Genomic DNA, 16,749 nt, shown 5'->3' with positions numbered 1-16,749 from the left:
CTCACTCCGAGGATACTGTCTACTTCACCCACCCCCTCTAACCTCAACAAATCTCCCCCACCCCCCCAACAAAGGAATGGGCAAATGCTTTTGCCCTTTCAAATACAGTAAAATACACACAGTAACATACATAACAAATTAAAGTAATACATGTTTTACTTATCCCTGCCAGAATGCAAGCGTCTTCCTCCTCCTCTTCTGCCAGAGCATGTAAGGGCAGATGCCCAACCATTAAAACACCAGTAACCCCTTAATTACCTTATCGGTTACTACCGCTTGTACTTTACTGGTGTTTTTAATTGTGGTGGATGAAGGGTGTACTGTGGTTGCCTGGGAAGGGTTGTTAGACCTCCCGGGAAGTCTACAGCAGCGGTGCACAAACTAGGGGGCGTGAGATTGTTTTGGAGGGGATGGATGGCGCGGGCATGTGCAGAGGTCCCGCGCTCTTCCCCAAGGCATTTAAATTAAATACCAGGGGACTGCGCGAGGCCTCTGCAACCTCTACTTACCGAGTTTCTGCAGGGCGTGTGACCATGGCAACATGTCAATGACGCCGCGGGTGATGCCATACGACCCAAATGACGCCATGCAACGTAAGGGGGGAGGTTTGGGGGGGCGGGCGGCATCAAAGGATAAGAGCAGGCAGGGGGGCACACCAAAAAAAGTTTGCTCACCCCTGGCTCTACAGGATGGGCTAACCCCTTAATTACATTAGAAGTTGTAACCGCTAAGGTAATGAAGGGGTTAACTCCTCCCGCAACTCTCACGGTAGGCCTAACCACCCGTCCGTGGCAGCTACCCACATCCACCAACCACTATTCCCCCATCACCACACACGCAAATGGGCAAAAGTTCTAGTAGCCAAATGGCTAATAACTCTTTTGCCCATTTGAGATGCAAAAAAAAATACACAATTAAACATTAATATACAATACAACAAAAATACTGGCCAAATACACCCATTGATTGCCACTGTAGTTACCTATGCCGTCAATGGAAGAACAAATAACCCCAATGGCAATGAGTGGGTACCCTATTACCCACCCCCTCTACCACTAAAAACCCCGCCCTCCTCCCCAACACACACAGTACAGTAATAGGCAAAAGTCCCATTATTCAGATCTGGATAATTGTGCTTTGCCCATTAAAAATCATTATTCAGCCAGCATATAGGGAATACAAGTTGTACTTACCCATGCGAGGATGAAGGCCGTCCTCCTCCTCCTGGTCCTCCGGGTCTTCAGTGGGCACAGACCGTAAAATAAAAAAAACGAACAACTGGCCTGTAACCCATTAATCACCTTAGCGGTTATTAACCGCAGTGTGATTAAGGGGTTAACCCTCCTTCCGCTACCCATCCAGGAGACCTAACCACCCTCCGCAGGGCAATTAGCGCCATCCCCACTACCCATTGATTGTCACTGTGGTAAGCTATGCCCATGATGGGGGCAAGGATTGCCACAATGGCAATTTATGGGCAACCTAAAAAAAAAGCATCCACAAAACAAAATACCCTGGTGCAACTACCCCATCATCCACCCCCTCTACCCCCAACAAACCAGGTACTTTGGTTTAACCTCTAAATTACCTTAGCAGCTAGCCGTTAAGGTATTGAAGCTGCTTTTATTTTAATTACATAGTATTATGACCTGGGCCTGTATTTCAGGAAGCGGAGTGTCTGCCACTGCCGCTGTGTTAACCTGATCGGCCTTTAGTCTAGTCACAAGGATTCCGCGAACACGTTGGTGCCAGGAGCATACCCGTGGCAAATTCCGTGCTGACTGCGACCAACCATCGATTTACATCCATATTCATTCAACCTCACTGCAACTTCAGAACTAGATCTATTTGTTATAAAGATCTAACAAATATATCTTGTATGGTACACTATGTGGGATAGTTTTGTGCTGTTTGTAGTTAGCTATTGTAAAAATGAAAACAGGAAATGTTAGGGTAAAAGCAGACGAGCATCAAACGCATACGTTTTAAAACAGATGATTCCAGTAAACAAATAATACAATTATGAAATCTTACTGAATGCTGTCTTGGAAATGACTTCATGGGATATAGACAAATCAACAATTCTATAAAGTTAAAATGGTTTTATCCATTTCACAACTATCCTCGATTTTAATTGGAAAATTTAATTTCCTGTAGATCCAAGAAAGAGGAAATATAGGAGAAACCACTTTTTGGAGGCAGTAACTAAGCAGAGCAAGCAGTGACCTGCTTGCATTATTGTTTTTCAGTTCCAAAGCTGTAACACAAGGCAAAAAAAATTCCCACCACACTCAGGTTTCAGAGTGATTTACCAGCCAATCGTTACTTAGAGTTACTTATTTGCTTTTTAAAACTGCTGATGTATGTATTACCAGAATAAAATTCCACCAATGAGCTACTCCTAGTTTTTGGATGAATTTAAATAGTAAGCAGTATCAATTGGCATTCACCAATATCTTTGGTTTAAATCTTAATCTTGTTTTCTACACAGATTCTAATGCCTTTCCATTGGCAACTTCCTACTACAACCCAGAACAACTTCCTCCTGAGAATTCTTCCTTCATGGAAAGAAATTTTGTCTGCAGGTTACGATGCCTTCTGGATAACTCTTCTGGATTTTTGGTATATAATATGGTTTCTTTTTTAGATAGTGAATTTGGGGGGGGGGGAGGATTACTGGACTGGTTAAACATGGCTCCCCAAATTCCGTCCTTGAGAGCAACCAACAGACCAGGTTTTAAAGATCTCTTATTAACAATTAACCTAGTTCTAATGAACGCTAGGTCAACTTCTTAGACGTTTGTTGCCCGGAATGCTTGTCTGTTGGTTGCCCTTGCAATCTAAGCGTGGAGAGCCCTTGGTTAAAAGTTTTAGATACAACATTGATGAATACATTGATACATTTTAAAGCAGAAAGGCCAAGGGTGCCACTTCTCATTTGTCTATGTACAGACTGTAATAATTAACTTGGTATAATATATATACATATGCCACGCTCAATAGCACGCCATTTTGACACACACACACACATATATATATATTTATATAGCCTATAGGGAACCATGTTAAAAATGGTTTTTGAAGCAAAAAGTGGCACTGTGTGCTCATTTGCATGTCATTTCCCAGAATCCCTTGCTGCAGTGGAAGTGCTGTGTGCTGGGTGATAATGGTGAAAGGCGGGGTTGCAGACCTGCCTAAGACATGCAGATGAGCATACAGTTGTATTTACATTTGTATGTATATATATATATATATATATATATATCAACTGTAAATATTACTGTATGTTCATTTGCATGTCTTAGACAGGTCTGCAACCTTGTCTTTCCCCATTGTCACCCAGCATACAGCACTTCCACTGCAGCAAGGGATTCTGGGAAATGACATGCAAATGAGCACTCAGTGCCACCTTTTGTATCAAGCTCGTATTACACAAGCCAATCCTCAAGCCAATGCATGCTGTTTTAAACACAGCTTTTAGACAGAGGCTGGGATGAGATGCAAAGCCATTAAACCCACTCAGACATGTTTCAACCTTGATGGGTATCATCAGTATGAGGTTGGTCTTAATGGCAAAGCAGGTTTGAGACTAGACTAGGTAATCACCACTACTATTAAGGTCATGGTGGGTAAAAAAAGTGACAAAAACCCTCCACAGTAAAGCATAAAGTAACTGTAAATATTACTGTATGTTCATTTGCATGTCTTAGACAGGTCTGCAACCCTGTCTTTCCCCATTGTCACCCAGCATACAGCACTTGCTTGCTGGGGTTTTTGTGTTTTGTTAACCTATTCTCAGCTGTTTCAGCTGTTGGAGGTTAGTGGCTCCTCCTTCCCAGGTTTTAAGCCCGCCCCTCCCCACTTCCCAAGTTAGTAGGTCCTTTCATTCTACTGGATATAGATCCAATGTGGTCTTTCTCCCTCCTAATAGAGGTAAATGAGAATTTTAATCCTAATAGAGGTATATTAGGTATAGAGGTATATTAGTATTTTATCTGGTAGTGTTAGGACTTGCGAACGGGTGTCTGCCTTGTCGTGGCTTGCAAGCTTACAACGCTTTGGCCAAAGGGTTAAACTAAATAACCCTTTTTAATAATAATAGCATGTTCTTGTATAGCGCTGCTGGTTGTACGCAGCGTTTTACAGAGACATTTTTTGCAGGCACAGATCCCTGCCCCGTGGAGCTTACAATCTATGTTTTTGGTGCCTGAGGCACAGGAAGATAAAGTGACTTGCCCAAGGTCACAAGGAGCCGACACCGGGAATTGAACCAGGCTCCCCTGCTTCAAACTCTCAGTGCCAGTCAGTGTCGTTATTCACTGAGCCACTCCTTCTCCCTTTTTCAAGAGAATATATAAGTATTTTACTGTGTATTTCTGTCATGTTGGATGTAGCATTGGGCTTCTCTGTCGTCTGTGGTATAATATATGACCATCATTGTAAAAACTGCAAATTGATTTATATTTCAAGTTTGCTGTACTTGAATGTATGTCATAGTGATGACAATATTGTATAAGGTTGTAGGTAAAGACACCTATTTTGATCATTGTGGTGAACAGGACCGTAGATGTTTTTCCCGGGGCCCAGGACTAAAGTTTTCACCACGGCCCCCCCACCCAAGTGTCAGCGGCCTTAAGAGAAACGCCCCCCCCCCCCTGTTTTCTCTTACACTCCCCCACCCTTCTCACACACCACCTCGCTTTCTCACCCCCATCTTATGCTTCCCCCCTACCTTACACCCGTATGTATTTCTCCCCCCTCCCCACACTCAATAACCCCCCTCCCCAATATACACACACACAATAAGCCACCCCTCCCACCCAAAAAAAAAATCAGTCACACACATCTTAGTGGGTAAGGTGCCTGAGAGGGTGGTATAAGGGGGGCCTGGGGTATGTGGGCTTACTTGGGGCCCTTGGATGGGCCTGCTGGAGCAGCATGGTAGTACACAGAAGGGCCTTGCGTGGTGAAGTCTATCAGCTTTAAATAGATTTACAGCCTGCAAACATCACATGCACAATTTGTTTCCGTGTTCATGCAAACAATTCTGTTTTGATTTCTTACCTTCCAGGCTATGAATTTTCAAGGGCGTTTAAAGTTTCTGCACGGACAGAATAAGAAAGGGAAAGATGGTTCATCATTCCCCCCTCAGCTGGCACTGTTTGGACTAGCTACTCCACTGCAGGCTCCATCCATCCTGGAGATCCGAACCAAAAACTTCATCTTCAGGACAAAGCACAAGCTGGACTTCACACCAATTGGTTGTGATGCAAAGTAAGGGCCATATTCTAATTCCATTCATCTCTCATTTATTTTTTTTTATTTTTTTGGAATGTGCATTTAAATAAACGTTTTATGTAGTCATATCCGTATATATAATTTGAGCCTTCTGATGTGACCCACATTTTAGACGATAAGTTGAGAATGTAGCAACAATGTAGTGTTAACGTAGTTCTTTTTCTAGGAAAACTACTACTTTATCCAATTAAAGATCTACTTCAAAGTTAATCTTTGTTGTAATAGTGCAACTAAAATGCTACTTTCTGTTTTTTCATTTCCCCCTTTCCCTGCAGAGGCAGTATTGTGCTGGGATACACAGAAGCAGAGTTATGCGTGAGAGGAACAGGGTATCAGTTTATTCATGCTGCAGATATGCTATATTGTGCAGAGAACCATATCCGAAGTAAGTAATGAGACAGCGGATTGTAAAGTATTCTTATTGCACTCATCAAATGCTTTGGTTTGACAGACCAATGTCCAGGCCTGTCCCTATGCGGTAAGGAGGTAAGGCACCGCCTAGGGGTGGCAGGTCTCTGAGGGCGACTAGATGGCGAGCGCAGTTTTGCCGCCTTTTATTATTATTTAGTACATGTAGGATTGATGCAAAGGGGTCCTCTGGAGTTGAACCCCGTTAATTTCAGCTTTGGGATTCCCCTGCTTCCTGAGATACTTACCTCCTTAGGGGGTGCCGCTATCTCAGCTCAATGGCCTTGTGCCAATAGGAAGCTGCATATGACGTCACGGCTTCCTATTAGCCCATATGATGGGACATGTAAACCTGAGCTGAGATACCGGCATCCCCTAAGGAGGTATCTCCGGAAACAATGGGTCCCTGGAACTGAAATTAACGGGTGTTCAGCTCTGGAGACCCCCTGCTTCCGGGGGGTGTGCGGGTGGATTTTTTTCTGAAACATTTAGGGGGAATTTTTTTTAGGGGGGTGGGACGGGGGCCTCCTTAATAGTGCTTGCCTAAGGGCGACACATAGCATAAGGACAGGTCAGCGCAATATCACTTACAGTAGGTTAGTTGGCTCATAAATAGCTCTCATAGTTAAGCTCTAGTGCTAAAGGAAGCCTCTTCTCAAAATCTAGAATACCTTCATAGGACTGTTTCATCCTGCATTTCTTTTAACATAAGTTTTTTTTATTTATATAATTATATTTAACTTTAAGGTAAATACATTCACAAAGGCTTAGATTTTGTTGTCTTAAACACATGTAATCTATTTTAACATCATTATCACTGTGAAATACTGTGCCTTGGCTTAGTTGGAGCAGCTAAATGTAGAGAAGCTCTGGCTCCATTGACTCTTAACTGTAACTGGGCAATTACATCAGCAGCAAAATGCACAATTGCCATTTTTAAGATTCACTGAAAATATTATTCTGCATCTAGATTTTCATAATATACAGTATCACTGAAGCATGTCAAACATACAGAAAACAATGTAAATCAAACGAAATGGAGCTTTAAAAATGAGGCTTTTTCAATGTTAACTTTTTGCTTAGAGAACTCTCTATAACATTGAAATGTATGTGAAATTGAATTTAGTCTTTCGGTTGATCTTTTCTTAAGATCTGTTAAGTTGCTTTTTGGGTGAATTATATTGAGTTAGATTTGATTATATGAAACAACAAAACACTTTAAATAAACTATTGAAATAAAACAATAAGTAAAGCACAGTCACATAGCTATTGAATAATTAAATTAAGTCTTACTAGGGTAAAGATGAAAGCCAACAATGTACATTACAAATGAGAACTGAACACTGTAGTACTGTATGTAAAATTATATAGGATAGTAATGTATGAGGGGGAGTGGGGAAAGGAAGAAAATAATCCATGTACAAATGTGTATTGTGTGTGTTTTGGTTTTAAAAGGTTTGATAAGCGGTAAAAAAAATATCTGTAATCAATTTTTTTTTAAAATGTTCTAGATGTCATCTAGCAAATTGTTTTTATTGTTATTTGTGAAGGTTCCTTATAAGACGAGCAAGTTTGAGGAGCTACCGTTGTAGCTTGCAAGATTTGCAGCTTTGAGTCATTGGTTGTAATATTGTTCTAACAGTGGGTTAAGTGTAATGGACTTGGATAAGGGAAGATGGTACAGGGAGAGGTGTTACAGTAACAAGTTACAAAAATAGCAGCTCAGCATTTTATCAGGGACAGAACATGAAATGTGACCACAAAGATAATACAGCCGAAAAAAAGATTAGCTGGAGAAGGGTGGGTAAGAGAAACTAGTCACTTCTGACTCCAATGTATTAGTGCTGATAAATGAAGATTGACTTGGCCCTATAGCTGATGAGCCTACATTTTTGCTTATTGGTGTTGCAATTTCCTTTGTTATAAAGTAACTGTCTCGACTTGTGTTAACTCTCAAATGTACTTTCTTTCTTGATACTAGTGATCAAGACGGGAGAAAGTGGCATGACTGTATTCCGACTCCTTACTAAAGAAAAGGGATGGTCTTGGGTGCAAGCAAATGCTCGACTTGTTTACAAAAATGGAAGACCGGATTATATTATTGCAACACAGAGAGCTCTTACGTAAGTGGCATTTTCAATACAAATGACCATAATACACATACATTTTGTGCTCTTTGTTTTCTACGCGCACATAAAAATGTATATATAATAACTTTATTTCATATAGGGCTTTTCTCCCAAACTGACTCAAACCGCTTCAAAATTACAGTATATAGCGAGGTGCACAGTCCCATGGAATTGGTACAGACACAGTGCTTGCCCAGATGAGTTTACAAGCTATGATTTTTGTGCCTGAGGCACAGGGAGACAGTGCCTTGCCCAAGGTCACAAGGAGCCGACACCAGATTCCCTTGATTTAAAACTTGGTGTCATTGTTTACAGCCCGTGTCTTTACTCACTGAGCCGTTCCTTCTCTCTACATGGTGTGGAAGTCTAAATACAAATTGTGTAAATGTGATGCAGACTGTGAATTATTTTCCAAGAACATTGTTGGGTGGGAAATCCATAACTTTCATTGCACATCTTTTCTGTACTTATTGCAATTGTAGATGTTTCACAGTAGCTTATTATTAGGCAGCTTACTGTGTCATACAATAGAAGCTGCACCAAAACAGAAGGTTTATATCTAGAATCTAACAGTTTACAGCTGTTAGTGTTGACGCCTCCTATTATAGCCAGTCATACACATTGGTTCTTGGGATCACTTTAAAGAGCACGTTGTCTCAAATAACATTTTTTTTTTTTTTTTTTTTTGCAACAAAATAAAAATGATCATGCAGCACATCATAAAGCCCTTGTCTAGAGTTTCCAGTATTACGAAAGTCAGTGATGCGCTTTGTTTCTGAATAGCACGAAGAGAAAAAATATGCCCAGAGAAAACGGTTCTGGATTCTATTCGAATGTGCGACACTCACATTTTGTGGTTTCTGGTGTTCGTATGAAATTTAACCATTACAGTAGCTTCAAAAGTCTGAAATGTTTTTCTATGTAAAGGTGCTTTTATAACAAAGTATCGTAGAAAATGTGAACTAAAAGTTATCTAAATAATTTAGTATTAAGGATAGCATGACCAAAAAAAATATTCTTACTGTAATTTTAAATGCTCAGACTCCCCCCCCCCCCCCCCCCCCGACACGTCCCAAGAAATTGTCTTCTGAAATTGATCTCCATGTGATCCCCTTTGAAACAGATTATTAGCCTTATTTATTTATTTCCATTTCTTTGATTTGTATTTAAAAAATAATGTATTCCCAAAGTCTTTAGTTTTTAGAGTGTTCACATGGCAACTCTGCTGCTTACCTTAGCTTGCTTCACCTCAGCCCGACACGGCCCATTTCCATGCAGACTTCAAAGGATTTTTTAAATAAATTCTTATCCGCTCTGATGAGGCTCTTTTGAAGTCAAGTGATGTCACAAAGCAGGAGGGATTTAGCGGTGATTTTGGTTTGGGCTCATTTTTAGGCATAAAATCCACGGTTTAAAAATGAATAATCAGAAAAAAACAAAAGGTAAAAATGTATTACCCTGTAGTTTTATTATTGTTGTAAAAGATGGTGGGAAAAAATCCTTAAAAACAAAAAATATGCCTACCGTAAAAATGAGTGAATGTTAGAAGATAAAATTAGCACCTAATATTGAACTCGGTGATTCAGTATTGCATCCCTAGCCTAGATTTAGAGATCGTTTTGTGGATTAAGTCTTTAAACAACGGATTGAAAAATTCTGACCAGAGTTTTTTTTCTCTGAACCTTCTGGTAAGTTCAGAAACAGCAATTCACAATATACTGTATGCCAAGGATATTTTTGCATTTGACCAAGTTTTTACAATGGAGTTGCATTGCAAGTATAATTAATACAAGGCCTAATTTTCAACAGCATGTAACATACAACTGGTTTCAGTCAAGTGCCAGGAAAATACTTTAACTTTTCCCTTGACATGCATGCTGATTAAAGCTCTCCAACATGTTTAGGTCATAGACGGCTACTAATATAATTTGTCTATTGCTTGTTTAGTATTTCAATAATTTTCAGTTAGGGTTTACATACAGTCAACACATATTGATAAATTATAATTATCTTTATTTGTGGTTTCATTCTCACTTTCAGAGAGGAAGAAGGATCTGAGCACTTACGAAAGCGAAGCGCACATCTGCCATTCATTTATGCAACTGGTGAGGCTGTGTTGTACGAGTCCTCATTTCCTTTATCTGCCCTAATGGATCCCTCACACCATAAAGCTAAGGCTTCTGCAGGCAAAGGAGCCTCTGCCAAAGCTACACTAAACGAAGAACCTGTAAACCCTGCCTCACTCTTGGGTGCCATGTTGAGACAGGACGAGTCTGTGTACATTTGTCCGCCAGCTCCTAACACGTTTTCTTTTGAAAGCTTCTTCTCAGATTCCAGAGATGAACTAAGCAATAACTTTTCCAGTGGTTGGCAAGACAATCTCATGCCAGTGACCAATAACAATATGGAACAGGAGGGGAAAGCTTGTTCCCAGGGACAGAAGTTACTCTCTACAGATCATACAGAAATCTTTCCTGAAAGCAAAAACAACGAACTTGCCACTATAATGAGGAGCTTGGGCATAGATTTTGATGATTTGGAGATGATCCAACAGGATGAAGCATTTTTTAGGAATGAGGTTGAATATCCAGAGATTGGAGACATTGATGTAGCAGATGAAATTTTGACTTATGTTCAGGAATCTTTAAATAGAAAGTCAGACTGCATGTATTTGAACAGTCTTCATCAAATGCCTGTTGTTCAGAACTCCTCCAATATGACACAAGAACCTTTGGACACACAGCATTTGCATCAACAACAGCCAAACCAAATGATGTCACAGAAGCTGTGTCAAAAAATGAAGCACATGCAAGTCAATGGTGTGCTAACAAACTGGAACTCTGCGAGTGGGATTCCTTTCACTTATCAAGAGCAACAGCCCGAACAATATAATGTTTCAAGTTTGGATAATGCAACTCAAGAATTTTACAAATCTAAAGTCAGCAGTGCTCCGTATGCTTGCAAACAGGAATATATGCCTTACCAGCAGCCACTGCCCATGGTGCCACCACCTTCTAACCTTACACAGATGGACTTTGACCTTGCAAATGTGGAAAGATCAGTTTACCCTTCTTCTAACTTGGAGGGTTTCCTTGAATGTTTATCACAGACCATTGAAATACAAGAATGTGGATTAAACACACAGACAGTTATGATGACTCCTCAGCCTTGCTACACAGGTGCCGTGTCAATGCATCAGTGCCTACCAGAACCTCAGCCGTCCTGTCTGAATCAAATGTCGTATAATGCTGTGATGCCAAGTCAGCAGCAATTGTTAAACCAAGTAAGCTGCACTCAGTATTAAAGAGCATGTTTTCCATTATGATGGGCCATACATTATATGCATATAGTGTCTGTCGGTCTATATAGACATACACACACATACATACATACATACATACATACACATAAACACACACCGCACACACTACACACGCACACGCACACATACATACCACACACACATACACACACACAAACATCTATATCTCAGCAGAAAAAGTCCACAGCACTCACTAAGGTATGGTATGAAAGGTATAAATGTATTGCATCTAGAACATTAAGTACTGTATGGGCCCATGCTTGTTTTTGTAGATGTAATACATTTATACCTTACTTTAGTTTTTTTGCTTGCCATATTAATGTCAAACATACTGCTTGCCATATTAATGTCATGCAGCTTTGTTCAGATTTTATTACACTTCATTTTCTTTTTACATGATTTGCTAAATCCTATTTGTCGCTTCTACTGTAATTTTCGTGTGCTGTAATATTAGAAACAAGTTGTTTAATGCGTGCTCATACAGATGGAAGAACATGTTTTAGTAATATTACCAAAAATATGTCCAAGCCCACCTATTATGTGATATGTATGTGAATAACAATGGTCATTAAAAACCTAAACACTAGACCATATATTGTATAAATGGTATTGTAACCAAGAATGTCTCTGTGTGACTTTCAAATACTAACAGTACAATATAAATGAGTGTGCATGTGGTGGTAAACAAATCAGACACCATTAGACAATATTGAAAAACTTCCCTTTAGGAAAAGATGGTCGGCTGCTGTATCGGATAGGCAGATGTCAGGACAATACCAACTAGATAAACAAAAAGAAAACGCAAGAATCTCATAGTGTAGTATTTAAAATAAAGTGTATTCATAAAAAGGTGAGATATGCACGTAGAAGAAAATAAATTCAAATAGGCATGTAGGTATAAAAACCACTGTGAAGGAGACGGTCCCACATCGGCTGCACGGAATCCCCTGGAGTTGGATGGTCGTCCTCTCCGAAAGGGTACGGTCCCATTTCAGGAATTTCACTGGTATGCGCCTCCACACCTTCGTTCTTCCAGGGTAACTGGGTGTCCAAGTCCAGAGAGGGTTCGCCTGCCGCAGAACAGTCTGCCCTGTGGGTCTGTGGATCGCCTCACTAGCAGCACGTACTCGCACACGTCTGCCTTCCGCCGCTATAGGGCAGTGATCTGCTTAGGGAAGGGGAATCCCTCTCGCTGGTTGGCTGAATCACGGAGTGACGCCCGATACGTCACAACCTACAGCTGATCACAGCCCCAGCCGCAGGAGAGCAAACAGCAGGGGTCTCAATCTCAATGGTTAGAGACAATGTACCAAAGATAAGCCCGTAGGCTGTTATTTAGTAGTCCAGGAAAGTCTAGGAATAGCTCAACTGAGCAAGAGTACCTAGTGATATGTATCACACTACCCAAAAAACAAGCTCCAATACGTTTCGTGACGCCAGGTCACTTCTTCAGGAGTTGGAGGGGCATGCTCCCAGGATTCCCAGTTATCAGCAGATTGGTTGATATGGAGATAGATACAGGTGTGTTCACAATCAACAGTAATACAGTTATAAAACATTAATCATACAAAATGTATACAAATAATTAAAACCATGTAGTTCTAACACAATGTGGTATACATTTAACAATATAACAAGAGAAGCTGCACACCACATAAAATAAATCAAAATACTTGCAAGGACCGGTGCTCCTGGTTCAGGGATATCTGCCTAAAAAATCCAGTATATGGAGAAGAATTGAATGATCCAGGGCAACTTCGGATTTCTTTGAAAAATTTAATCGGCACAAAAAAGTATTTGTGCTTATTTAAATTTTTCAAAGAAATCCGAAGTTGCCCTGGATCATTCAATTTTTCTCCGTATACATTTAACAAAACATTGTTGCACAGAAGTGCATTTAACTAAGGAGAGCGTGTCATGTCCTGTTAATTTGAGTGTAGACAAATTTAATCAGAGGTTTGAAATATCTAGAGAGAACAATAAAACGGGGGAAAACCCCATCAATTTAATCAATTGTGAAAGGGTTTGTAACCAGAGCAAGTTCTAATATATTTAGAGCTAAATAAAGCTTTACTTTGAATTTGGCATATCACTCTAGCATATTATCCCTAGTCTTGAGTTAAGATCATTCCTCCTCATTTTGTGTGAGCTTTATTTAGCTCTAAATATATTAGAACTTTCTGTGGTTACAAACCCTTTCACTGCCTCAGACAATTCATTGTATGTATTATTATTTCTAATGTATACTAATGTTTGGGGTTTCCCCCCATTTTATTGTTCTATCTTTAGATATTTCAAACCTCTGATTAAATTTGTCTACACTCAATTAACAGTACGACTCACTTCCCTTGTTAAATGCAACAATGTTTTGATAAATGTATACCACATTGTATTAGAACTACATGTTTTTAATTGTGTATAATTTTGTATGATGTTTTACAGCTGTATTAATGTTGATTGTGCACATACCTGTATCTATTTCAATATCAATATTAACCAATCAGCTGATCTAATCGCTGATATAAGGCATCTTGGGAGTATGACACTCCTTTCCCTGAAGAAGTGACCTGGTGTCATGAAACGCGTTGGAGCTTGTTTTTTGGGTACTGTGACACATATCACTAGGTACTCTTGCTCAGTTGAGCTATTCCTAGACTTACCTGGACTACTAAATAACAGCCTAAGGGCTCATCTTTGGTATGTTGTCTCTAACCACTGAGACCCCTGCTGTTTGCTCTCTTGTGGCTGTGGTCAGCTGCATGCTGTGACATATCTGGCGTCACTCCGTGATTCAGCCAACCAGCAAGACGGATTCCCCTCCCCTAAGCGGAGCACTGCCCTGAAGCGGCAGTAGGCAGACATATGCGAGTACATGCTGCTAGTGAGGCGATCCACAGACCCACAGGGCTGACTATTCTACGGCAGGCGAACCCTCTCTGGACTTGGTCACCCTGGAAGAACGGAGGTGTGGAGGCGAATACCAGTGATATTCCTGAAGTAGGATCGGAGCCTTTCGGAGAGGACGACAATCCAGCTCTAGGGGATTCCGTGCAGCAGAGGTAGGACCGTCTCCTTCACAGTGGTTTTTATAGCTACATGCCTATGTGAATTTATTTTCTTGTACGTGCATTACTCACCTTTTTTATAAACACACGTTATTTAAATACAACACTCTGAGGGTCTTGCACTTTCTTTTCTTTGTTTTAGTAATGCTGTAGTTTATTTGATATTAGAATTATTAGATTTTTAATTTACATAAAAAATTGAAGTTTTGGGAGGTTCCATATATACATGTTAATAGTCCCAGTTCCAATGAGCACTTAACACTTGCACTGAAGCAGTTAGAGCAGGGGTGGGGAACGTCAGGCCCGAGGGCCGTATAAAGCCCTCGAAATCATTTGGTCTGGCCCTGCTAAGGCATCTGCTATAACCGGGGTCGTGCTAATTTTAAAAAAAATGGCCGTCGCGCGCCCGATTGGGAGGGAGGAGGTGGTGTGAGGCGCTGGCTGCCCTACAAGATCCCCAGCAGCCACCGTACTAGCCCCAGCAATCCCCCAGCAGCCACCGTACTTCCACCGCACTTCCCCCATGCTTCTCCAGCAGTTCCCCCCGCACTTACCCCATCATCCGCCCTACACGATCCCCCCAGCAGCATCAGCAACTACCAGAGGTAGGGGGGCGGGGTTCTGTGTGCCTACATGCCTGCCGTGTGCCTGCCTGTCTGTATGGCCCGCGAACAATGTTATAAATATCCAAATGGCCCTTGGCAGAAAAAAGGTTCCCCACCCCTGAGTTAGAGAAATGCTGCCTTTTTTCAAGCATTGCAAAATGTTTGTCAGGGCACATCTTTTCTTCCATATATGTGGTATACGTGTCTCACGCATTGTCATTTTTATTTTGAAAACTCCATTAATAAATGTGACTCACAAGTGTTGATACAAACAATATTTGTATGTACTATTCTTGTACCATGCTGACTATGTGAAAATGCATCCCATTAATATATAAAGGTCCCAAGTAACACAATATTCAAGACCTCATAAGGAACAAATTGTACAAGGTGATGAGCAAAGTATTACATAGTATCAAATAATCCTGGGCACCTAAAATGTCACGCCTGTGCTGTGCGCCGTGATGACTGACCTATCAATCAGCGCTGCGATCTGCAACAGTGTTCGCTAGCGACATCAAAGCCGGATCTGGCACACTAGGACTGGCAGCAGTGATGATTGAATGTCAAGTCTCTGCCACGCTGCTCAGTAAGAAGTAAGGGGGGTGGGGGGAGGAATCAGAGAGCAGGAGGCAGACTGCATGAGGGCTGCAGGCAGAACTATTTGAAGCACTCCTGTACTCGGCCCGCCCCTGCTCTCAATGCACACTGTGGCAGAGAGAGGGGAGAGTCTGTGAGTCTGTGAGTCTGTGAGTCTGTGAGCGTGTAACAGATATACAGACGGGAGGCGTGGTAGCTAGAACACCCCACCCCCTCCTCCATGCCTAACAAAACATTGGCCTCAAAGTATTTAATATTTTTGGCCACCCGTTAAAATGACAATTCTTCTGGTACCAAATTTATGTTCTTCAAAAACAACTCGCATGGAATGCGTTTTATTTCATATGCTCTCTTTGTTCAGTTATCATACTTATGTTTGTTATAAGCAAAAACAAATTTCAGAGCTCAAAAGTACTCGGGTACATACTGTATATAAAGTGATCTGCGGCGGGAGGAGAAGATTTCTCCTGAGTTCTGCTGCTTGCTGTGGGTATGCAGAGCGGTCTTTCCTCTGCAATGCTCGTTTGAACTGAACACCACGTGAGTGGGAATAACTTGAGCCCATTTTTACGTTCGCCACATTGCCACACAGTGTTGCACTATTTTTTCCTCCTCCTTCTCCCCTTTATATATGGACCTGAGGACATTTGCGCTCTGAGATTTGTGTTTTTGCTTGTAATCAAGACCCCTGGAGACAGTCTTTCTTTTGGAGCCGCACGGTCGCTTATTGTTGTACTTCCATTTTTACGTTTTTAAGTCACTGCACATTTTTTCACTGTTATTTGCGCTGAATTTTTTCCTTGCTTGCACTTATGTTTGTTATAGCTTGCCAGCTCTTGATCGTGTTTGCTATAGATATTCTAAACTATTTAATATTTGGTTTTAAGGGCATTTTTTTTTTTTTTTTTTTTATCTTAGAATACATTTTTTCATAAACACAAACCCCATAACCAAATTCAAGTGGAAACATTGTTTTTAGATCACTTTCATAGTAGAGTTGTGATTTCAGCCACATGTAACATCAATACCCTTACAAAAGCCATTCTGGACACTTTATTTTAATATCTTATTCTAGTTTTTAGGTTCTGAATAGTTGTTACACAATTGTTAGGCCAATTTACACATTTGTCTCCCGCCTTTTTTTGATCTCCCGAAAAAATCATTAACCACTTTTTTTTTTCTCCTCCTCATATTGCAGCTTTTAGTTCTAGATATTATTATTAAATTAGGTAAATTACATTTATTATTGAAGCAAATTAAAAAAAATAAGAGAATAAAACAATAAAGCTGTGGTTCTCCCCATAAATTTAAGGTATTTCCCA

General features: G+C 40.7%; 1 protein-coding gene across 2 annotated transcripts in view; it reads left to right on the top strand.

Moving 5' to 3' along the window:
• Positions 1-16,749, top strand: part of AHR (aryl hydrocarbon receptor) — a 112,077-nt gene that overhangs the window by 83,000 nt on the left and 12,328 nt on the right. For both annotated transcript variants that reach the window (XM_075587200.1, XM_075587199.1), the window contains 5 exons: positions 2,492-2,622; positions 5,072-5,274; positions 5,574-5,683; positions 7,688-7,829; positions 9,876-11,118. In XM_075587200.1, the coding sequence (XP_075443315.1) occupies positions 2,492-2,622; positions 5,072-5,274; positions 5,574-5,683; positions 7,688-7,829; positions 9,876-11,118 (1,829 nt within the window). The remainder of the gene's footprint in view (positions 1-2,491; positions 2,623-5,071; positions 5,275-5,573; positions 5,684-7,687; positions 7,830-9,875; positions 11,119-16,749) is intronic.

This window comes from Ascaphus truei, chromosome 2 (genome assembly GCF_040206685.1).
Source record: "Ascaphus truei isolate aAscTru1 chromosome 2, aAscTru1.hap1, whole genome shotgun sequence".
In the NCBI taxonomy this organism is placed as follows: Eukaryota; Metazoa; Chordata; class Amphibia; order Anura; family Ascaphidae; genus Ascaphus; species Ascaphus truei.
The sequence above is the reverse complement of the archived record's forward strand: the minus strand, read 5'-3'. Positions and strand labels throughout refer to the sequence as shown.